At 41.0% G+C, this 23,956-nt stretch overlaps 1 protein-coding gene across 2 annotated transcripts in view; it reads right to left on the reverse strand.

Annotated features, from left to right (window-relative positions):
* The window catches only part of LOC146360913 (interleukin-1 receptor accessory protein-like 1-B), a 334,871-nt gene that overhangs the window by 14,772 nt on the left and 296,143 nt on the right, over nt 1-23,956 (reverse strand). For both annotated transcript variants that reach the window (XM_084920835.1, XM_084920834.1), the window contains exons 8-9: nt 9,657-9,802; nt 4,603-4,749 (exon numbers count right to left, since the gene is read on the reverse strand). In XM_084920835.1, coding sequence (XP_084776961.1) covers nt 4,603-4,749; nt 9,657-9,802 — 293 coding nt within the window. The remainder of the gene's footprint in view (nt 1-4,602; nt 4,750-9,656; nt 9,803-23,956) is intronic.

Consider the following 23,956-nt stretch of genomic DNA (forward strand, 5'->3'; position numbering starts at 1 on the left):
TTAGTGCCTTCCGTCAGAGTGGAGAAGGGGAGAGGGGTGCAGCCAACTCACCTTCTGACCCACAAAGCATCCTAAACAGATGCCCGAACATCCTAACGGGCTCCTTTTGAATCAGAGGATCAGTATTGACATCTTGAGGGCCAAAGGGGAAATCCTCTTACCGACTGTCCTGTTTGTTCTTAGTTTCTCGCAATTTCCCTCTTTGAGAAGAAGGAAACAATAGTAACTGTTTAAGCATTACAAATTGCCATTTCTTAACACAAACTCCTCATACAAAGAGTATTTATTACAAAGCTCTCTCATTTCTACTTGACTTTGTCATCACAGATGAGCTACTTAATGCTGACCTCTGTTAGACACACTACTTCAAACAGGATGCATTACAGCCCCCTGTGGAAAAAACCCTGATATTCAGTATCGCCAAACTGCGCCGAACGCAGACGGAGACTCATAATTCCGCGGCACGCTGACAACGCTGACATTGGTATTTATGGCAGAGTGTTGATGAGCTCCCACCTCTTTGTCAAGCCCGCTCGGCTGTTGTCATCATGAAGCCTATTATTGATTCCACTGACACCCACACAATGTGACAAGCGAGTGGTCTTTAACTAAATTGCGCCGCTGACAAATAGCCGACGGTCCGTCCTATTGTTGCGTAAAGCTTACAATTTTGCATCTGGCAGAAGAGGGAGGCAGGCGTTCAATTAGTACTTCGAGTGGCCGCCGAGAAACACATACAAGTTCTTGGCAGCGTGTGCAGCTACGCCGGGGGAAACATAAAATAGATATAAAATATAAATATTTATCTGTGCATTGGAGACACTGGCTTAAGCGCTTTATTGATGAAAAGTGCAGCTATATCGCCCTGTCAGTGCAGCAGTTACCATAGTGATGAGATCTCGGTTAACCACCTTCTGACTGTTTTTTCTTCATTTCCAGCCTGTTTAATGCCTTACCCCCTATTTTACGTACGTGCCTTGTTAGATGCAGATGCGATTGAATGCCAAGAGGTGGCGGTGAAGAGATCTAATAGACCGCGGCGTGCTGGGAAGTATCGGGGGTGGGGGGGGGGTCTCCTGAGAGCTCCAGAGGCAGAGTGCTGTGTCTTATTGAACCTGATCCCCTTCTAGTGGAGAGCAAATTGAAAATCTGTTTCTCTCTCCCAGCATTCACTCAGGTGGCGCAATTAAACGAGACAATTGCTGTTTGGCATTAAGTTCAAGGCGCGCCTTTTTTTCCCCTCCCGTCACCCTTTCTTTTTTGTTTTTTGCTTTTTTCTCCCCCCAACACAAACGCCTCTGGGCCATCCATTACGGCAAAGATCCAGGGCCGGAAGCCTGACATAGCCAGAGGTAATGGCTTTCATTGAAACGTCTGATGTAGCAACCATCACAGTTAAGCAGAGCCGGGAGGGTACGAGGAGAGCAGCGGGCTACAGAATCCCTCCTTTTTTTACCTTTACCGCACATAACTCTGTCTCTTGCTGACTCTGTTTCCACCGCGTGCAGTCCCTCAGCCTCTCTGAAGTAATCTCATTCTCCCTGAATTCATTGCAGGGCTGGTACTTCAGAGACTCATTACAGGGGAATCAAATTAAAACTTCCTCCTTGTCTCAGTTTGATGCATTCTCAAGCCAAGACTCATCTACCAGGCCCGATTTTTTTCCTGTTTTTTTCCCTGTGTACTATTGGTAATGGGGCCTCAGAGTTTATGTTTTTGTCTGGCACGCGGGCGATGTGTTTTGATTCGCTTTATGGCGAATGTGCGGCTGAATATATTACCCTTTAGCTCACACGCTTTCTCACATTTGGTTTGCATTCATGAGGAATAGAAATGGACATCAGAAATCACAAGACTCTATTGACTTAGAAATTAAAAAAATGCATGTTGCGCTAATATCATCAAACTGCGGCAACAATTTGCACTTGGGCTGAAAGGCTAACTGACTAAAATGCATTGCATTAAAAAATAAACGTGGCCTAAGTTTATTTTTCCCACTCGGTCATCTACTGAAATAACAAATTGCTGCTGTCGTGAGAATCAGGCTGCAAAATCCTGTTGCGTTTAAGCTGCTGTGTGTCTGATAAACTTTTAGACGGTTAAATAAGACTGTTGTCACCAGGAAATCAAAAGGTATGTCTGCCTTTTCTGTAATGGACTTCTCTATTGTGACTGAAGCTACTGCGGCTGCAGTTAGAGAGGCAGTTGTGATCTTTGTAGTTTCCCTGGGTTTCTATTGTACTCTAACCTTCTGCCTGTGGCTTCCATGTCATCCCTTTGTGAATGTCAGGAAAACAAAACCTAGCTTTTAAATAGATACAGCCACCATGATTTTCGCCACTGGTTTTCAAATTTGGATTTTAGCATTTTGTTCACCCCCATGTCGGGTCTTTACCTTACAATATAAAGCACCTTCAGATAACTGTTGTTATGATTTGACACTTCAATATTAATAAAGTTGAATTGAATTGGATTTCTGGAGCTAGACGGGATGTCATTGGCTAATGCTAATGCTAGGTTAGTAAGCTACTGTTTAGCACTTAACTGAGTTTAAAATGCTCCAAAAGGGAGAAAGGTAATAAAGATGTACGAGAGGTTTAATTCATTGACTTAAATTAGGTGTGACCACCCTCCTAGTAAAGCTCAACTTTGAGGCTTAACATAGTTCACAAAGGTTGGTTCAGTGAACATTTAGCCTGTTTATAGCTAGCTTATAGTTAGCTGTTAAAAAATTTATTAATTTGCTATAGGCGTGTATGTTCTCAGTCATCAGGGTCATGGTATTCTAAGGAGCTTGGGAAGAAAAGCTACTTAACTTCTTAATTGCTATAGAACCAAAACAGTTTCTTTGTTGAGCATTTTAACATGGGCGTCTGTGAGGACTGACTAATTTTAGAGGCGGCCTCAAGTGGCCGCATAAGGAATTGCACTTTTCATTGACTTCATTTTCTGATCTAGAACTGGCCTCTTGCTGCTTTATTTTGACATGTATTTATTTTCTTTGTTTGGCTTGCTGTGGTTTTTACTTTCTGACTTTGTTCTTTCTTCAGCTTCATTATTGTATGATTGTGACATCTCTGTATATATTTATCTGTGTGCTTTCCTTAGACATTGTCAGTTTGTCAGGTTCCTTACTCCATTGCCTTTTCTGACATTTACAAAACCCAATGCAAAGACTTTGAATAGCTCATCATCTACAGATCATAATGTAATTAAATAATTCAGAGAATCTGGACAAATCTTTGTGTGCAAGAGACAAGGCTAAAAATCTGTTTTGGATGCCAGTGATCTTCGAGCCGTCGGAAAGCACATCGTTCTGTCGTGGAAATCACTGCATGGACTCAGGAATCCCATATGAGCATAATCCAGAAATAACAGCATCTTCTCTTAGCTGAAGCTTGTTCAAAATGGAATGAGGCAAAGTGGAAAACTGTTCTTTGATCAGACGATTCATAATTTGAAGGTCTTTGTGATAAACATGGACACCACATTTTTCAGACTAAAGAGGAGAGGAACCATCAACGCTCAGTTTGAAAGCCTGCGTCAGTGGTGGCATAAGAGTAGACTCCAACGATTTAAATGGGCTGTCTGCAGTCCAGACTTTTCACCAACTGAAAACATCTGGAGTGTCACGAAATGAAAATTTCAACCTGAGCTAATATGCTTTATGAAACACAAAAATGTTTACATTTAATGTTTAAATGTTGAAAGTGGGCGCCCAGAGGTTGAGCAGCAACTACTTGTGATTGGTGAAAAAATTCAGTGCAATCAACTGCTGTTTATTCCTCGTGACAAAGTGGTTATTGCCCTATATTTTACTCTTGTGAGCCGCTGAGAACTGTGAATAGATCGATGCCATATAATCCCACAAAACAGCAGCTGCTTCAGTATAACCAAAAAAAAAGTTTACAAGATAAGCAGCTCTGAATAAAGTGACAGTGACACGTTGGGTAACATGGTGAAAGCAGCATATGTGAACTACAAGCGTTCGCATTACTGGGTGAGTGGGTGTTAGTTACCCCATCTGCAACAGAATAATAATGGGACAAAAAATACACACAGTGACTAAATGTCCCCTAAAATAGAAAGTACATCAGCAGCTGCTGCTGCCGCTGCGCTCACAGCGCTTAAGTGATCAAGGCCGCACTGTCCCCTTAAAGCTAAACTGTGCAGCTTTGCCTGTTGGAGGCTCTGAAACGCAACCAGTGAAAACTGTTTGAACAATCCAGTCTCCGTTACCCAGAGGTTGTGCTTTGTTATATAAGGAAACAGCACTCTCAGCGTGAACCTTTTTTTTTTTGTTAACAAAGACGACAAGAAAAGGAGCCACATCAAGGACGGTGATGCTGTTTCGGGGACAGTCTACTGCATATGGATTGAAAAGATTTGTGAATGAGAAACTATCGTTTGCTCCTCTCTGTGTTATTTATACTTAGAAAAGATGCATACATTTACATAAAACCGTGCCACGTGCAGCTTTAAGATATGAAAAATGGCTCCGGTGTTTTCTTAGGTGATATCGGTTCAGGTCTGGAAATTTGATTCACACTGAGGGAAAGGACTCGTCGCCAAATATTATTAAAATGAATAACAACATCTTACCTCCATCTATATCCTCGCTGCCGAAGTGGTTCCTGTAGAAGAGCATGAGCTCGATCCGGTAGCACTTGTACAGCGTCACGAGGCAGATGAGCAGCATCAGGATGGCTCCCAGACCTCCGGCAAGCTCCACAGTGTACATCAGCTCCGCTAGTAAGCCAAAACATAGGGTGGAGTGGGGATGGGGGGTAAAAAACAGAGAGGAGTGAGAGGAAAAAACAAGCAGGATATCCAGTCTTCCAAAAAGTGCCAAAAATCAAACCCTGCAAGCTGAAAAATTTCTCTGATTTCCAGTAAATGTGGATAACACGGGTGCTTCTCATTAGCATTTTTCATGCCTTCCCTCCTTTGCAAATTGATCAGCGGTGCAATCAATTTCCCTTATTTCACCAGAAAGCGACTGCTTAGACCGACTTGTTTCCAACCATCAATTAACCATCCTCCTTCTTTTATAATCCGTGGCTACTTTCAAGCTTTTTGTAATTTTCAGAAAAAAGTTAAACAGGTTTTTAAGATTTGAGGATTTTGTAATCACAATAGTCATTACGAGGTTCTTGTTTTCCTTAAAAAAACAAAAAAATCATTTTACTGCAGACATTTGACTCTGCAAGACTACCTTTATTTTATCACAAATTCTTAGTCCTTTGCTTTTCTAATTCCCTTGTATTTCTTTTCTTTTACACTGTGGTGCACTGGAGCAGGTTTGTATCCAGTAACGGAACAGCAGTAAATAATCAATCAAGAAGTAATGCGTGACGCGGTCACGATGGTTAAAAAAAAGCTATTTATTATTAAAGACTCTGTGAAATGGCTTTGTTGCACCTCCACATTTGTTTGCAAAAAAAGGCTTTATGAGTCTCCCGTGGCTGCATTCATTCAGCGTGTGTTTGTGTCACTTTTTCTCGCTTTTCCTCTCCATCTTTTGTGTGTCGCTTATTGTGGCTGGACCGGATCCAGATGACACATAACTCAAAGCAGAATGAAAGTACAGCCAGTTCTATACCTGTCATTAAACGCCTCCTGGCTTGACTGGATAATAATAATAAAAAAAAGAAAACTCACACTGAGGCAACTAGTGCGACAATAGCATGTGACAGATCTGAGCACCGCGCTTATGAAGATCAGTTACATGAGAGCGGCTGCTGAGAGGTGAAGCTCCTGGCTGTTAGCTGAACTGCCCGGTACACAAACAGATCGAAGCAGCCTGCGCTTCCTGCCATCTGTCATCACTGCAGCCCGCCATTATCTCATGAAAACATGAAGGATCAGCGGACGCTAAATTCTAGGAACTTCACTGGTGATAATTCAGTTTTACGGTGATGTGCAAAAGTCTTGAGTCACCCCTCATTTCTTCATATTTTGCCAAGAAAATGAGAAATATGTGCAGTGATTTACTGTAATGTGAACGAACATGCATGGAAACGCAGGCAAAAACACTTTTTATACAATTCTAACAAGCTTGAAAGTGAATATTTGGTATGACCCCGTTTATTCTTGATCACAGCCAGAACATTCATAGGCAGCTTTCTTGTCATTTCTTTAGTTAATCTTCAGGAATAGTTCCCCAGGCTTGTTAAAGGACATTCAGGGCTCTTCTTTGGATGTTGGCTGCCTTTTCTTCTGTTCTCTGACAAGGTGATCCCACACTGCTTCAGTAATGTTGAGGTTCGAGCTCTGGGGAGGCCAATCCATAATTGGTATTATGGTCATGCTGAAAAATGAAGATGTTACCAATCGGATGATTTCCAGATGGTATTTCATGGTGAACCAAAATCAGACGGTACTTTTCTGAGTTCAGAACTCCATCAGTTTTTATAGAATCTCCAACACCACTGTCTGAAGTGCTCCTCAAACCATGACATAGCCTCCACTGTGTTTCACAGATGACTATGGACACTCACTGTTGTACCTCCTCATAGACTTTTCATTTCATCACTTCATCAGACTTGTTTCCACTGATTTTCAGTCCAGTTCTTGTGCAATATGGCATACCTCACTCTTTTTTCACTGTTTCCATTCCATAAAAATGCCTTCTTCACAGCCACACTTCCATTTTTGAGGCTTCAGCAAACCTGGCTCAACTAAAGGGTCAGATGCATCTCTCATGTCCTGTGTCAGGTCTTTACGGGATTTTTTGTCCTGTTTCTTAAGAACATGACTTGACTCAGACATTGTGTATTTGCTGTAGGTAGTTTTTAAGGCCTGCCACTTTTATCCTCTACTTGTCAAATTTCCTCAAACTTTTTAAGGACACATTGCACACCATGTTGAGATATGGCACGTTTTCTACAAATAACTCTTTCGGAATCACTCTCTTGGTGCAAAAATGCAATTTTATGCCAGTACAAATCAAAAACACTATTTAAAATTGGATCTTTGCAAATTGTCTGTCATGTGTAGACAACACGGCTCATCCCTTGACTTGCGCTTGAATGATTTATATGTCAGTGCTAAGTGGCTCAGCTAACTAAAAATGGTCAGGTACAAGGACTGCACTACAAAGAAAAAAGCAGCTAATGTTCAAAGAAAAACAATGAAAGAGCTTCTGAAAGCCTGGAGAACTACTGCTGAAGTCTGGCTCCTTGGGGGTAAATAAATGAGCCTTAAAACTATTGCACAGAGTGTTTATCTCCTCATGGTATCTTAAAAAAGGTCCATACAATGACATTATTCAGTCAGAGTTTGCCTCGGGCGAATTGAAGGTGATATGTCACACTACTGGACAATGGACTCAACCATTAGGCTGCACGGTCTAGTAAGTTGCCTTGAAATTCAGGTCGTTTGCCTTGTCTTTTCGTGCTCTTGTCTCATTTTCAAGGCTTTTTCTTTGTTACAGTGTTTTCTGTCCATCTTTTGCAGTTTTCTTTTTGGCTACGCCTCACAAAATCTGGGTGGTCAGCCTTCATTGGCTGACTAATGGACAACAGTAAAAAACCTGGATTGACTGCAAAGCTGCGCATACACATAAACACGGACAGAGAGGCCTTGTGTGCATCACCATCCATCACGGACGCACGTTTAACCCCGCTGGACTGCGCGATGCCCGTCCCACTGCAGCGGCCATCAGGCTGACAGCTCGCGTGATGAAGGATGATGTTCTGGAGAGCTAACGAGCACGGCGCGTGTCGCTTCATCACGCCTGTCCCGCGTCGACCTTCAGCCAAACTCACGGACGAACATATGCGCGAACGCAAAAAAAATACTCAAAACAAACGCAGGGAAGCATAAACACAGCTTTACCCCACTGAGCCTCAGACTTTCTCCCTTTGCCTCAGTTTCTGTCACTTTGGCCACCAAGTATCATCCCGACTTAGTTTTCTCTGAGAAAGGTGCCGCAGCTAACAAGCACCACGAGAACCCGGATCCCTCGCTTCTTCTTTACCGTCCTTTCCCCCGCCACCCTCTCACTCTGCCCTCCTGCCGTAGCGCTCACCGCTTCTCCGCTCAGATATCTGGACAGAATAACGAGCCAGCTGCTTCTCAAGCAGCAGAGATTACAGCAGAGGAGGCCAATTCTTCTCTGCCTGGCATCCATATTGTAGCAGCGCTGCAGAGGGACAGATTAAGACAAATTAGCTCCTGACGACTAGAAGGCTGGATTTGATGGAGCCACATGGCATCAGGCAATTCATCATCTCGTTCTCTTGCCCCCATTTCTGCATCTCTCATCATCTAGGGATGTGGATGAAAAGAGGGATGATGAAAAGGCGAAGCACTCATTCAGTAGTAAAATAAAATTTGGAAACCTGAACCTGCTGCTCTTCGCTTTCACAAATGGAGAATCTACACTGAACTTCCAGTGCTGGGAGCAATTTACTGTCAGTGCTGCCGGGGTTGTTAATGCTTGGAGAATTCCAACTTCTCGACAGCAAGAAGAAGAAGTGGAAATAAGGATGCTAAGACTTCATGCTATGCATATTCTGACTGATGTGCCATGATTATCTACAACGAGGGGAAAGAGTAAAGTCATTCCGAGTGCTGTTTTCAGCTCCACGACACAAGTGAGGAGACGCATTTTAGAAAAGCAGTGTTAACACTAACTAGTCCTGCATGGAACCTGCGCTCTACGGACGCAGCACAAAACCCCAAACAACACTGAATTGAGTCAATTTCATGTGGTCTCGCTATCCTGCGAGAGGACAGGGCTAATCTTCCCCTGTTTATTCTGAGATTCGACTTTGCAGCATAAGCCCCTTTAATATAGCAAATGGAGGGGAACTGGGCTGGCATCAAAGCTGGATCCAAAGCAGTAGGCTTAAAAGAGAAGAGAAATATCTTACTATGTTAATGTATTCAATGCTGACAACTTTAAGGATGCAAAGACACCTCCCCCCCTCGCTTCCTCTGGCCTTGCCTAATAAAAAAATATGAAAAAAAAAAAGACTTACATAACCACACTGAAGATGTGCATCTCTCTAAAAAAATCATCATGGAATCAACTTTCAAACAGTCGATCCTCAGTGAGGCGAAATCATAGGGAAATTTAAAAAAAAGTTTGCTTGGATAAAAACCCTGGAAGCGGGGAAGGGGCGGAGGAGACAGTCGCCAGTGATGAAAGATGAGAAAATGAGTGAGAGTTCAGCGATCAAAGGAGGATTTGTGTGTTGGGAGAGGTCACTGCCAGACACTCAAACAGCTTGTCTGGCATCACAACACCGAAGGCTGCCTCTCTCAGTAAGTAATTTCTCTTTCTCTCTCTCCCCCACGCAAACTAATGCTTCCTCAGGCTGAGGTGGATGAATAGGCTTTATGCACTATCCACCAAACTGTCCTATTTTCTTTCCCTGCCCGAGGCAGGAAACAACTGGTCAACTCCCAGGATCCCGCCAGTAGTTCTTCTTATTACTTGGTGAACTGCTGCAGGAGATTCTCTCCACTGTCAGAGTGGAGGCCTGTGGTATTAAATGGTGCTCTTGTCCTGGAAAGCTGTAACATCCTATTATTAAATATAAAGGCTACTCTATTCATCTGCTAGATTTATGTTGAAATGCACTTCCTGATTTAAATACCGATTTTTCTTTTTCCAGCTTGCACGTGAATCTGTGAGCTTGGCTCACCTTTCTTGACGAGTTGGACGTTGGCCTGTCGCCGCCCGTTGCCATTCTCCACGTAGCAGGAGTAGTTGCCCAGGTCGGCCTCCTCCAGAGACTCGATGGTCAGAGAGATCGAAACCTCCTGCTCTCCCAGGTGCTCCCGGATTGTCCTACAGGGGGGAGCAAAGAGCAAATGAACAATAAGCGTGTGCAAGTTGGTGAAAATGAATCTCCTTAGGCTGGTAGCGTGCTTCGCAGTGAGTAACGGAGCAGGGCGGGGGCCGGGTAAACAAATGTTAATATAGTCATTAGTTTAATGACCCAAAAAGCTAGCTAATGGGGACTTCTGCTGAAGACCAGACACTTTATTACCTGAGCAGGACGCTATTTGTTTAATGTTCTTGAATTATTCCCACAAAAAACATCTAAAAGCAGGGTTTGATTATAAAGCAGTCAAAGTAATTGGTTAGTTTATTTAGGTGCTTTATTGAGTAAATGTAGATAACTCCCTGTTTTGGCTTTTATTGGCCATATCTTTAATATTTCGGTTCACTCTCAACACTCTTATCAACTCCACTTTAGTCATTACTTCTGTTCACATTAAAAAAAGCAATAATAAACCCGCTATGCTCTTTTTGGCCTGCAATAAAATGGCATAAAATAGTGTGTTATTGGAGTATTTCGCTGCAGGATGCGGTACAGACCAAAACTAGAACCCAACTAGCAGCATTGCTCTATGCTAGATGCATAAACTGGTATTGCAATGGGGTTATAAGATGTTGCACTGACCCAAGCTGATCAAAAACATCAGTTATTGAAGCTTTAAATGTGGACTGTTTAATTACTTGGTCTCTTGGAGACAATATAACAAGTTAAAAATGCGCTGGGAAAATGTTGGTGAAGAGACGTGCGGATGAAGTATGGCTTCGAGGTTTGTTTTCATCAATTTTATTAATTTGTTGCTGTAACCTCAGCTGTGTAGTTGGCTGGTTCATGGTGGTTCTTTGTATAAGGAGTAAGATTAGCTGTTAAGAGACCTAACCTCAGCATGCTTCATCCAGCAGACAAAGAACAGCTGCAATAATCAACAGCAAAATCCCCATTCACATGCACAACTTCATTAAAAGATTTAAATTGAAATATTCATTCAAATTAAAATAATTCATGATTTTATTAAATATAATTGCATTTTGAATTGGATGACAGCAGCACGTTGAAAAAAAAAGCTGGTAAAATGTTTCTCCATTGTTGTCTGGTAAAGGATTTCAGAGTCATAGTTCAATAATGATTAAGTCCTGTCTTTATTGTTTGTTTGACTCCTACATATTAGCAGGAAAACACTTGACTGCGTAGCTGCCTAATGTTCAAGTGTCCTTAAAAGTCAGCTTCTAACTTGTGTAATTACTGTTTTGAAAACTTTGTCTGTCTAAGGCTAAAAAGAATAAAAAACTTCAAGGCTTACTAACAACTTTTTTACTAGACCAGTGATAAAGCCACTTTGTTATGTACAAAAACTGCTCGTTCATGCAAATATCTAACCAACCAACCAATCAGAGGGCAGCAACTCAGTGCATTTAACCGAGTGGGTATGGTCAAGACGGCCCGTTGAAGTTCAACAAGACCAGATTGCTTCAATAACTCAAATAGCAACTCATTACAACCAATATATGCAGAAGAGCATCTCTGTGCTTTCATGTAGATGGGCTACAGCAGCAGAAGACCACATCTCATTCCCAGTCAACTAAGAACAGGAAACTGAGCCTACAATTTGGAAAAACTTAGCCGGGTCTGATGACGCTTGAATTCTAATGCAGCAGATGGTACAGTCAGACTCCAGCTTTGGCCAAGTGGCAGTGTCATAAATAATTGCCTGATTCCTTCATTTTAAGAAACCGCTACAGAAAGTGTTTGCCTGGTGCGGCGAGGCAGATATTGTAGACTTTTGGAGCTAACTCATTCCAAAGTCTCTCCTCTCTGCTTTGGACCCAAACACATAAGACAGCGTTGGACTTTTGAGGTGCCATCGTGATGATGAAAGGCTGATTTGCTGTTTGAGTCAAAGGCAAGTGTTGAACATGAAATGTCTGATGGTGGACAGATTCTATCAATTAATCAGGAGAGATCGGCTAATGCTTTGCTGTCAAAAGTTTTTGGACTCTTGGTTGGTAAAATGAAGCTAAGATACAGATTGTTTGGTAAAATTTCAGCAACATCATAACTTCAAACACGCTTTCAAGCAGGGATTCTAGCTGCCTCATTACTGACTGTGAGGTGTACATAAAAGTAGCGCCTGAAAGCTTTTAACAAGTTTGTTTGAGACAATGAAACAAAAGGAACAGAAAGAATTCTGACTCAGAACGTGCAGGGCTGAAAGGGTACACGTTTTCTTATTCCAGTGTTTGCAGCTCTGAAAACACAGACTCCAAATACAAACGCTAGATCAGAAAAAAACAAAAACCAAACTAAAGTCAAAAAGTCATAAGAGAGAATATTGACTCTTTAATAAAATATCTTCTTACCAAAAGGTTCACCCCAAGTAAATCTGAATTCTGTCTACAGCGTGCATCTTAAAATCCATAAATCATGACCTTGGAATTACTTCTGTCTGGGAAGAGTGCAATTCTGAGACACTGTCTGAGATAAACTATGCACTTTATACCTATACAGTGTATATCTGCAACTATTTTTCCCGAGTTCTAAGACCAGGCATCTACAATAGACACAACCTCAGCCCAGTTCCAAGTTCTACTTTTTCCTGACATAAAGTATGTGCTAGCAACTTTTTTAGATGGTAGCATTTTAGCGCATCAGTGGAACAAAACTACATGAAGGTAGGAGCTGCCCGCCCGTGACTGCCGATAAGCAAACACCATATGAGTCATGACACATTTCCCCCATGAAAATTACTGCTCTGTTGACTCGCTGAGGCTCTTGACGTTGATTGCTTGTGACACATTGGTATGGGGATAATAGTGTGACTGTCACGATGCACTACAGCACCGACCTATCACACACATTTTGCCAGAAGGTTTAGCGAGATGATGTTTCTGTTACAAAGTACTCCCTTTTCTAGAAATCTATATACTCTCCCACATTACAAACAGCGTGTGCAAAGAGTAGAATCCATTGCTTCGACTATTTGATCACAGTTGGTGTACTGGAGAAACACTCTGATACTTGAAAGCTTATTTTCTTTTTCTCTTGGCAGGATATTGTGTTCATTAGCATAAAATGGATTTTCACAGCCTTCTCTTCATTATCATTGTCTTCCTTGTTTAAGAGAGGAGAAAGAATGGTGTCATACTGTAGCTAAGTGGCTTCAATGAGAGGCACTGACAGGAAGAGTTGACACCAAAACCCTCAAAGTGTCGAGGTATATTCTCATAAATTTGAACAAAGTAAGCACTTTTTCCAACTAAGCTGTTCTGTACAAGAGCCTGGCTCCTATTTAATAATCTCCGGTAAGAGGTAAATCCCTTTTCAGCTTAGAAATCAGACCATGTGGCTTTTCTCAGAAAAATTCAAAGCTTCAGAAAGTGAGAGAAAATAACACTATTAATGCGTGGGTCTATATTTAAGGGTGAAAAATAAAAATAACCTAAAGTTTAACATCAGCCACCAAGAGAAACAGTCTGACATGACGGCCTCATAGGAGACTTCCACGGATCACTAGAGTCATTTCGTAACATCTCACTATCGCACTATGTCAGTGGAAAAAGTCCACCTCCACCATGGACATGGTGCCAGTGTTGGTGAAGAGCGTTTGAACTTTTTGAGGACCAACTCATATTTCAAAAAGTTTGTACGAGCACAGTATGAGATAATAATACCGTCAGATAATCATGGTGGACAAAGGCTAGGCTGCCTCTCCCAGGCACTGGTAAATTCCTTCCTCTCCAATTCCACTAAAGTCAGGTTCCTAGGGAGCCCCACAGGGGACATGGGAGAAAAAAAAAAATTAAGATGGACTTAAGACAAAACTAACTCGGGATCTCGCAAAACTTTTGCGAGATCTCGCAAAACAAACTCGGGATCCCGCAAAACTTTTGCGAGATCTCGCAAAACAAACTCGGGATCCCACAAAACTTTTGCGAGATCTCGCAAAACAAACTCGGGATCTCGCAAAACTAACTCGGGATCTCGCAAAACTTTTGCGAGATCTCCCAAAACTAACTCGGGATCTCGCAAAACAAACTCGGGATCTCGCAAAAGTTTTGCGAGATCTCGCAAAACAAACTCGGGATCTCGCAAAACTTTTGCGAGATCTCGCAAAACAAACTCGGGATCTCGCAAAACTTTTGCGAGATCTCGCAAAACTAACTCGGGATCTCGCAAAACAAACTCGGGATCCCGCAAAACTTTTGCGAGATCTCGCAAAAGTCCGTCTTAATTTTTTTTTCTCCCATGTCCCCTGCGGGGCTCCGTAGGTTCCCACTTTGAGCACCAGCACTTTAATAGTAAATCAGTGCTAAACATTTCTTTGGTGTTAATGCATCAAAATGGTTATAAATGAGGCACTTTGTTGGTGGAGAAGAAATAAAACGAAAGTGAAATGGTAGAAGAAATATCAAAATATCAGGTTTAATTTATTCTTACAGTTCTTCTTAAAGTTTAAGAACTGTTGAATTAAAAAAAAAATTCTACAGCTCATCAGTCATCAAGCATATTTTCAATGTGATAGACATAAAAAAGCAACTGAAAAGCAGTGCGTGTATGTCTGTTCTGTTAATCAATGTCAGTGAACATTTACAAGTTGGATATATTGGGCATAGTAATTTATGGCGACATTACGCCTATGTTACATGTACTGGTATGCTGTTAATATGTTACATGTACGCTATGTCAGTGCTTCCCAACCACTGTGTTGCAGCACATAGGTGTGCCGTGAGAAATGATCAGGTGTGCCATAGAAGATTATCTAGTTTCACCTGATTGGTACTCTAAGCGACCGGCGTGAGAAACAGGCAGAACAATTACATTCTCTTACACTAGAGGGCAGTACCACTTCTTTCTCCAATTAAATGGGTTGCCAACTGCCAGTAAAACAGAAGAAGAAATTACATAGTCATGCTACAAGTGAGACAACGCAGCGCGCAATAGTAACAGGTGAATATTTAAAAAGTAAAAATATTCAGTCTGATCTTGGTCCTAGAATTCTGAGCCAGATGAAGGTCCTAGCATAAGTAGTGGTCAGAGGAAAGAAAAAAAAGGTATACTTGGGACAAGTCGGGCAAATGTCTGGTACACAGGGCTTTTTCTAATGTGAAACATGTGCCGTGGCTCCAAGAGGATGGGAAACACTGCACTATGTGTACGTTATTGTTTGCAAATACATTTTGCCAAACAATTTTTACTGCAGTGACACTTTAGGGTGACTAGAATGTGACACTAATTGTGCCCATAACTGATTACTTTGTCTTACACAATGAATATAAATATAAAGAAAATCAATGTTTTTATTGCCATTTTTTGGTGTTCAGCTATTTCTTACATCTCATCTAACCTTTATCACATCTCACTATATACAGAAGATAAAAAGCAAAACATACACATCTGTGAATCGATATGTCAGCGAAGCAAACAAGTGGCGCAGTCCTGGTAAATAATTTCCATAGTTGTCACTATCCCACTGAGATGCCCCTGTGAGTTCTAAATAACACCCCAGATATTGTCACTAGGTGCCTACATTTTCTTATGTAGTCAAGGCCTTGCATTAACATCCATATTAACAGAATTACGTGTTTAGGAGACCTCAGATTATGTAGCAGCCATGTGAACAGGTGCATCTACAACCGAGCCTGGCTGTAACCAGACAGAGCAGAGACACTGGACCCATTATTTCTGTTCTCCAAGAAGGCACAACCTCAGCTACATGAGGTATGATATGAGGATGTGAGATGGCAGGGGCTAGTGGGTAAAAAGAATGCCTACTGGTAATATGTATGGAAGTGATTACAGATGATAAAAACCATTCAAATGGATTGAGAACATAAAAAATGAGTGTTTTCCATAACAGGACACCTGACCTCCAGTCAGTCCATTTCACAGTTAACCAGAATTAGCATAAAACAGGTACTAAACAAAACGTTGGAAAATAAAGATCAATGTCTACTTATAAAGCCTGTTTCGGAACAACTGTTATAAACGAAAAAACAACAAGAAAACAATGCTCGTTAAAAAAGCAAAATCTGTCCTGCTGTGCTGTTGTGAAAAAACAGGCATGATATACGAGCAGATAATCTTTTTAAGGTTACCAAAATTACAGCTATTTCTAGCCCCTGTTTAATGACGCGTGGGGCTAATAGCACAAAAAGGTGTGAGTGCCACTTGAGCATTTGTCTGCTGCCTGCTGCAGGGTATTTGAATATGAAAACTCATCTAATTCTTGTTGCTCAATGAACAAGCCAAACAAAGCAGACTGGGAAGTGCTGGGAGGATAAAGAATAACTATAATACACCCACTGCTGCCATGGCAATATCTTACATTAGCTTTACAAAGTGCTGCTAATAATTGGTGTCCCACATAGAAATGATCACTCTGCAGTGAAACTTCTTTTATTGACCATGCACAGAGAAGAACTATTAGAGGTAATCATTTTGCAGCTACATGGACATATAGCAGCTTCATAAAACCTAATAATGAAGTTTTACTTTTTAAGCTGGTCTCCAGCAAATATAGCAGGTTAGCTCCTGGGGTAAAGGTTATGTGAGTATATAAGGTAATTCTTTTAGGGTTTTCTCACAGTGCCTGTGAGCTCATCGTTCTCCATTGAGAGGCCAGTCGGGCAGATATGACAGGGGATCACAAGGCTGAGATATAGATCCATGCTGATGGTTTTTTAAAGAGGCGGCACCCATGTGTAACTCGACACAGATTGAAACACTTAAGGTGTTGGCAAAGGAAAAAAATTCATCTTTGTTTACAAAAAACACTCATACCCATCATACTTGTTACTGAAAGTCTTAAGTGGAGGACTAAGTGAGTTCCTGGAAAACAGGAACCGTGAAGTGTGAACACACCCACACATACATCTGCCAGGTCCCTGGCACATATCTCGGGGTCAAAAAAACATCTTGGTGTTTTGTGACTTAATGTTTCAAGGGGTAAATCTACCAAAGACCTGACATCAGTTTCAATGTAAACTGTTTGGAGTAAAAATAAAAACCACAAACTGTTTTCTAACTCAGGTACACTTCGGTAAATTGGGTTCACCTGAAAACAAGGGCAAGGGTCTGTGGCCTATGTGATGGAAAACTACAGCAGAAGTGAAAGCACACGCCACGGTGGCTGGGAGGCAAAATATTGCATCATTATTCATCTCAAATATGAGTAAACATCACATATTAGCCTGAAACACTACATCTGAAAGGTTGATTTGAATTACTGTAGATCAGAGCTGATCTGAAATGTAATATTTTATACAATGACAGATCATCCAATGTGCATACGATTTGTGCTGGCATGCATGTGCAGCGCTGTTGCATCAGTAAGCGGTAGGAGTGCTCCACTTTTCAAACTGTCAGATAATGTTGGCAAAGGACTGTTATTTCTACTCTGCACAGCTGTGAGACTGGATATTCTTATGTACAGAGCAAGATTTGGGAATATATACATTGATGTGCACACTTGAAAATGTACATATGGATGTTTGAAAATTCATTTAACCAAAATCTGAGAACCTTGATACAAATTAGGTTACTTTTTAAGAATATACCCGAAATTGATGGGAAAGGTCTCCCCCAAGAAGAAGCTACTTTGAGTTCAGGAATGGCTCAAGGACTCCAAAAGGTCTCCAAAGTCCCCAGAAGCTGGAAGAAACCTGATCCACCACCACGCAACCTACAGAATACCAAGGATCCAACTACCAATGTACTGGTTTAAGGGCACCTCGATAGCTCAGCTGATAGATTGTGCGAGTTTGAGTCCACCCTTGTGTATTTGTTGCATTTCATCCCTTCTCTGTCAATGTAGCTTTCCCCATCCACATACAATGTGCATAACACTAAAGGACACGCCCACACAAGACCAGATGGTTCAGTTTTAAAGTTGTAACTAAGATTTCTGACGTCGGCATATCTAGTAGAGTTGAAACAACCCAAGCCATGTACCCTAACTGGTATCTGAATAGACTGGAGAGAATATGTCTGCCTGTTTTCTCTTTGAACGCGTGAACATTTCCCAGAGAGGCTTGAGAAGTAATTTCGGATGGAAATCTGGGCTGCTGTACCGATACTGTTGCTTAGTGACAAGCATGGTGAGAATTATTTGTGTTTGTCAAGGTAAAGGTCAACTGGTAGGTGGTAGAAGTGCACAGGTGTTGAAACAGATTTTACAGTAAATCAAGAGACATGTTTAATTCCACGCTTCCTCTCAACATCTGGCAAGGGAACCAAGCATATAATAACTATAATAACTACGATTTTGTTTTTGCCATACTGTTTTATGGGGTATTTTTGGAAGGAATAATTTTATATTGTGCTTAGATGAGAATAATTAATTCTGCACTTGGCTAGCTTATCTCAGGAGAAGTAAACTACCATATGTGTAATTCTTGTCTTTCTGTTAAGCTAAGCTGGTGGTTCCAACCCTAAATTCCCCATTAAACAAGTCAATTAACTACTTGTTAATGCAAATATATCAAATCAGGCATGTGGACATGGTCATAATGACCTACTGAAGTTTAAAAGAAGTATCAGAATGGAGGAGAAAGGTGATTTAGGGGACTTTTAACCTGGCATGGTGGTTGGTGTCAGAGGTTGTTTTACTGGGATTTTCCCACAAAACACAACAATCTCTAAGGTTACAGAGAATGGGCTGGAAAACAGAAAATATCCAGTGAGCAGCAGTTCTCCGGGTGATATTGCTGTGTTGATGCCAGAGGTAAAAGGAGAATGACCAGCCTGCTTTGAGCTGATACTGATGTACTGATAGGTACTGAAAGTACCTCAAAAAAACCACTCTTTAAAACCAGGGTATGAAGAAGAGCATCTCTGAATGCACAACATGCTGAACCTTGTAGCAGAGGGGCTACAGCAGCAGAAGACCACACCAAGTGCCACTCTACATTGTAAATACTCTGACTATACTCACTGATTAACTTAGCAAAGCTAAGACATCTGTTTAGCTTTTGCTAAGCTAACACATCTATACTTTGGGTCTTTCTAAGCAACTAGTTCCACCTTCATATGGAGAATTTAATAATTCTACATATATTAAAGTACTAAATCACATATGCACTGTATACACTTCAACAAAGGTTTGTATTATTAGGCTTTTATTTTCAGACGGTACTGAGCAGTGCTGAGTTTGCAGCACTAATAAGCAGAGACCCTGGACGGTGTAAGTACCCTGATTTCCCATGATATATCCAAGAACGTTAATTATAGTTAGAAAATGAAATGAAATTTTACACTTGAACTGCTACTCAAAAGGGTGCTGTATGCCCTTACACCGGGGGACTGAAACTTCTTCTGGTTTCAAACTTCGGCAGCACGGTCTTTAAGTCTGCAATCTGTGCTGCGTCTTCTCACAGATCCATGAAGTCATGTTCTGCAGCCACAATTTTTTTTTTTTATCAACCCTGAATCTCAGTGGTGAAACATTGTGCCAAAAGCTCCATTTTATGTATTACAGGCGGCCCTTAAGGGAATACTCCTGTGTGATTAATTTCCATTTCAAAGCTAAAAGCTCATGGAATGATGTCAGCGAGTGGGTTTGAAGTGGTGCAAACTCAAATGGGAACAAAAAAAAATGAAATAAATAATAACGCTCAGAGGGAGACAGCATCTCACAGTGGCACACAACAAAAATATGTGTTTTTAAAAACTTGAATGCGTGTATACTCCTCACGTCTGAGCCTGCACACACACACACACCTTCCGGTCACGGTTTTGATTTCTTGCCTTGTTACCTCATTTGACTATCGTATGAAAGCAGGTTTCTAACTGCATGCGGTGAGCCACTCATTATTCCATCTTCTCATCTTTATTATACCACCTACGCAGTGTCGCCACCTGCCAACCCCCCTCCCCCTCCACCTCCACAGTCCCCTTAAATCCTGTAGGCTCTAATTGGCCTGGTGTCCTTCACGACAGAGAGTGGTGCTGAGAGCTGGACGGAGCATGCTAGCAGGCTAATAGAGACATCTCGAAATGCCAGGTCACTGACTGGGCCGCTAACTCTCCTCCCAGCCTTGTCACGCTGCTTATGGTTAACCTTTTCTTTACATAGCATTTGTCGACAGCAAGAATTTTTCTAGTCATACGTGTAGTCCGTGAAAGGGGTGCATCGGGGCAGGATACCAAACACACATGCTATGTGGTTTTTGCAATACAGACACGAGCAAAAACGACAAATATAAGTTTGACAAATAAAAAGAGTGAACTATCTCTTCGCTTTTATTGATTCAAAACCATTAATTTAATTAAATCAATCTATGTTTTTGACACTAGTTTTCAATCTGTAATTGAATTACAGCTAAAGGAATTCAGTGTATTTATACTGTGTCTTCTTGTTACCCTTATCTGAATTCCCCTGTGATGACAGCAAAGCAAAGAAACCCATTCTTAAGGATTAAAAATTTCCTCTTCGCTGCTACAATTACTTCTTGCCTGCAATTTTTTTAACCACACTCGACTGTGACCACAGTCACTGCACAAATACATTATACTCAGCGTGCATTAACTTAGAAGAGCCGTCTCTTCTTCTTTCATTTACTATGTATATTTGATTTTTTTTAAGGTTTTATAATCCTCTTCACAAAATCGGTGTAGTACTGTCTTGAGTAATCCCTCATTTCTTGCTGCAATCACTACTTATTACAATTGTACAAGCTTGAAAGTCAATATTTGGTATGGCCACCTTTATTCTTCATCACAGTCTAAACTCGCTTTCTTTAAGCAGTCTTCAGGAATAGTTCTCCAGGCTTCCTGAAGGACATTCAAAGCATTGGCTGCCTTTTGCTCTGTTCTCTGTTAAGATGATCCCACACTCCATTAATAATGTTTAGGTCTGCGCTCTATGGAGGCCAATACATGACTGATAATGTTCCATTGTTTGTTTTAATGTCAATCAGTTGACACTGATTTTCAGTGAATTTATAGTTTAATGTCCCAGTTTCCCTTCTTAAGAGAAGGGAGAACTTCTTGACAGAAACCTTTCCATTCATACAGTTTCTGATAAGGTTTCAGTGAGCAGTGGATGGATCAAATGCATCTTTCAGATTGTGTGTGAGGTTTCGCTGGATTTTGTTTTTCCCTATTTCTGCAGTTTCCTCATTTTTTTAAGGACACACTGCACACCATACTGAGATATGTCAGGTTTTTAGGTAATAGCTCTTTGGGAATCACCTTGCTGGTGAAACTGCTTCAAACTGTTTTATCTTTGGTACTTTTCATGGGTTCAACTAAAGAAATGGATTGTTTTTAATGTGTTTTTGTGACAGGCTGTTTAGCAAGTACCTAAAGATACAATTGGTTCTGAAGTTGTCTGTTATGTGTAGACAAACCACTGGTTTAGCTCCTGAGTTAGCTGCCTTTGCTAAGCTTGAATGATTCCTAGGTCAAGTTGCAACAAAGAAACAACACAAACATTCCTCTGAAAATGGTCAGGTATAAGGACTGGACTGTAAGTGAGTGGAAAAGCAGCCAGTGTCCAAAGAAAGCCTGGAGAACTATTGCACAAGACCATTTTTTTAAATTACAAGAAAGTCTGGCTCCTTGGAAGCATAATATAAAGAAATAAAGGTTGGCTCATGACTTTTGCACAGCACTGTATATCCCGTGCTCTATCTTTATATTGATCTGAGATGTTTAATTAAACTGTTGCTACGTTCTACTAACTTGATGGTTTCCAGTGTTTCACACGTTATCTTTTAATAGTCTCGGCGGTCGTGTATTGATGATGAGGATTGATTATTCATTTAAGAAGGGTGAGCACTTTGCTCTGGATTTCAATTGACCTTCACCGCTTGAAGATCAGTGCATAATCTTGAACAAAAGTACAGCATTGGTGTAATGGTCTGCCCTTGTTAGTCCATCAAACAAGGAAACTGTGACCTTTTCTCAGGCCTGTGATTAAGCAAAGATCAACCATGCTGCAATTTTGGCAACATCACAGACAATATGAGCCATCTGAGGCTGTAATCCACCCAGCTGACAGTATTTTACATGCCAATTATAAACTGATTTAACTGCACGACATCAACCCACTGGTTAACTGGCCACTTCATTATGTACACTCGTTCAAATGCTCATTAAAGCAAATATCTAATTAGCCAAACATGAGCCACAAACTAAAAATATTTAGGCATGTAGACATGGTCATGAGGGTGTGCTGACTGGTGACTTTGAATGTGACATGTGTTAGTGGCAGACAGGCTGCTTGAGTAGAAACTGCTCATCTGCTAAGACTTTCAAAACCATGTCTAGGTTTTAAAGGGAGAGTGCCAAAAAAGAAAACACCCACTGAGTGAAAATTTAGGAGCAAAATAAATTGCAGATGGGCGAGAGCAGAGAAGCGTGGTCAGACTTGTTTTGAGGTAATAGATCAGTTAAAAAAGTCAACTCTTTACCAGCAAGGTATGACAAAAGAGCATCTTAGTATATCAAACCTAGAAGCAGGATGGATCCATCCTGTCCTGTAGCAATTTAGGCTGCTGGCACAGTAAGCAGTATTTCCAGGCACCCTGTGGGCACCCTTGTACCAGCCGTGAGGCATTAATATGCCAAAGCTTCCTGTGTATCAGTGTTGACCATATCTATCCCCTTTTCAGAAGGATACCATCTCACAAAGCTCATATCGTACACCGATCAGCCATAACATTATGATCACTGGCAATAACACTGATTATCTCTTCATCGTGGCACCTGTTAGTGGGTGGAATAAATCAGGGAGCAAATGAACATTCTGTCCTCAAAGTTGATGTGATTAAGAAATGGGCAAGCGTATCTAAATACGGTCATTTCTAGCTCCAAAAACCCAATACGGTGGTGGCCAAATAGCTTTGAGTTTAAGGGGTTTCCTTAACCTATATGTGATGGTATATTACCTAAATCTATCTTTTATATACAGTCTATAAGTAGAATAGCGGATTTGCATGATGGCAGTGCTGCCCATAAATCTACAGCATTAGGACAGTTATTAAGCTAGAAAAGGGGTTTCTATTCAACAAAAGCAAGGTGTATGTGTATGTGTAGGTATATGTAATAAAGTGACCCTGCAGCTAAAGTAAACAGATCCCATCTTACTGCTGTAATGTTGTAAATGTAGCAGCAAATCTATCAAATTTCCAATCACAGGTGAAAAATAGGCCTAAAGCAGAAGCGATACCATCAGCTACACTTTAGCAATGGCACGAAATGTCTGCTTTGTTTTTTATGGCTGATCCAAAGTGAATCAATAAAAATGATTCTGGACGAGTTCCATATGTCAGTGCCGTCAAGCTAAAACAACACTTTTCACCATGGGTCCAGTTCATCGTTTAAACATGCTGGAAATCCAGCTTCCCCCAGTGAACCTTTCTTTCTCTCCCTGTATAACTGCATTGCTGTCAATCATGGCTGAACATTTATGATTGACAGTATTAGACGCCTACTTATTATAGGCATATAATAAAAAGAAAATCTCATTTTCTGCAAGGTGAAACTTTAAAAGTGCGACAGTTCCTAAAGCTCCATTGTTTACCTCACACGACTTGTCAAAACTAAAGGAAGAAGAGTTTCATTTTTGGATGGTCAACCAGCCTCGGCTGATGCTGATATCAGAGTAAACAGACTTCTGTTTTCATTAATGAGCCAAAAACATGGTGGTCACTCGAATGGAAAAGGAGGCTATTCAGTTGGAGTTTCCATCTGTTGTGCTGCTGCTGCACTTTTGTTTAACTGATGGAGCAGTTCCTGAACTGCGCATATACAGTACATGCTGATAAAGAATGCATAGCTACCTGCATTATTAAACAGCCACATAAGGCATTCATGAATATCAAATGCTCAATATGAATATTTAGATGGTAGCTTGGTAGTGAACGGTTCCCTTCATTGTTTGGTGTGTTGATGGGTGGTCACAGAGTTGTGGCAAATTGAGTTTAAATAGGTGTTTACCAGTTCAGCCGAGGGGTCCTGTGCTGCTTTTGAAGAGATCAGAAGTGACTCATGAATATATTAGTCACTTCTGACTAAGTGATAGGCAGATTATTTCTGCCGCTATAATCGGTTTAACATTGGTCATATGTGCATATTTTTCTTAGATTTGTATCTTTTTTTGACCAATCTGGACACAATTTTTATTATATGCTGTTTGGATTGGAAAGCTCAAATTTCATGAG

Source organism: Perissodus microlepis, chromosome 23 (assembly GCF_051167445.1).
Source record: "Perissodus microlepis isolate ML-2025 ecotype Zambia chromosome 23, ASM5116744v1, whole genome shotgun sequence".
Taxonomy (NCBI): Eukaryota; Metazoa; Chordata; class Actinopteri; order Cichliformes; family Cichlidae; genus Perissodus; species Perissodus microlepis.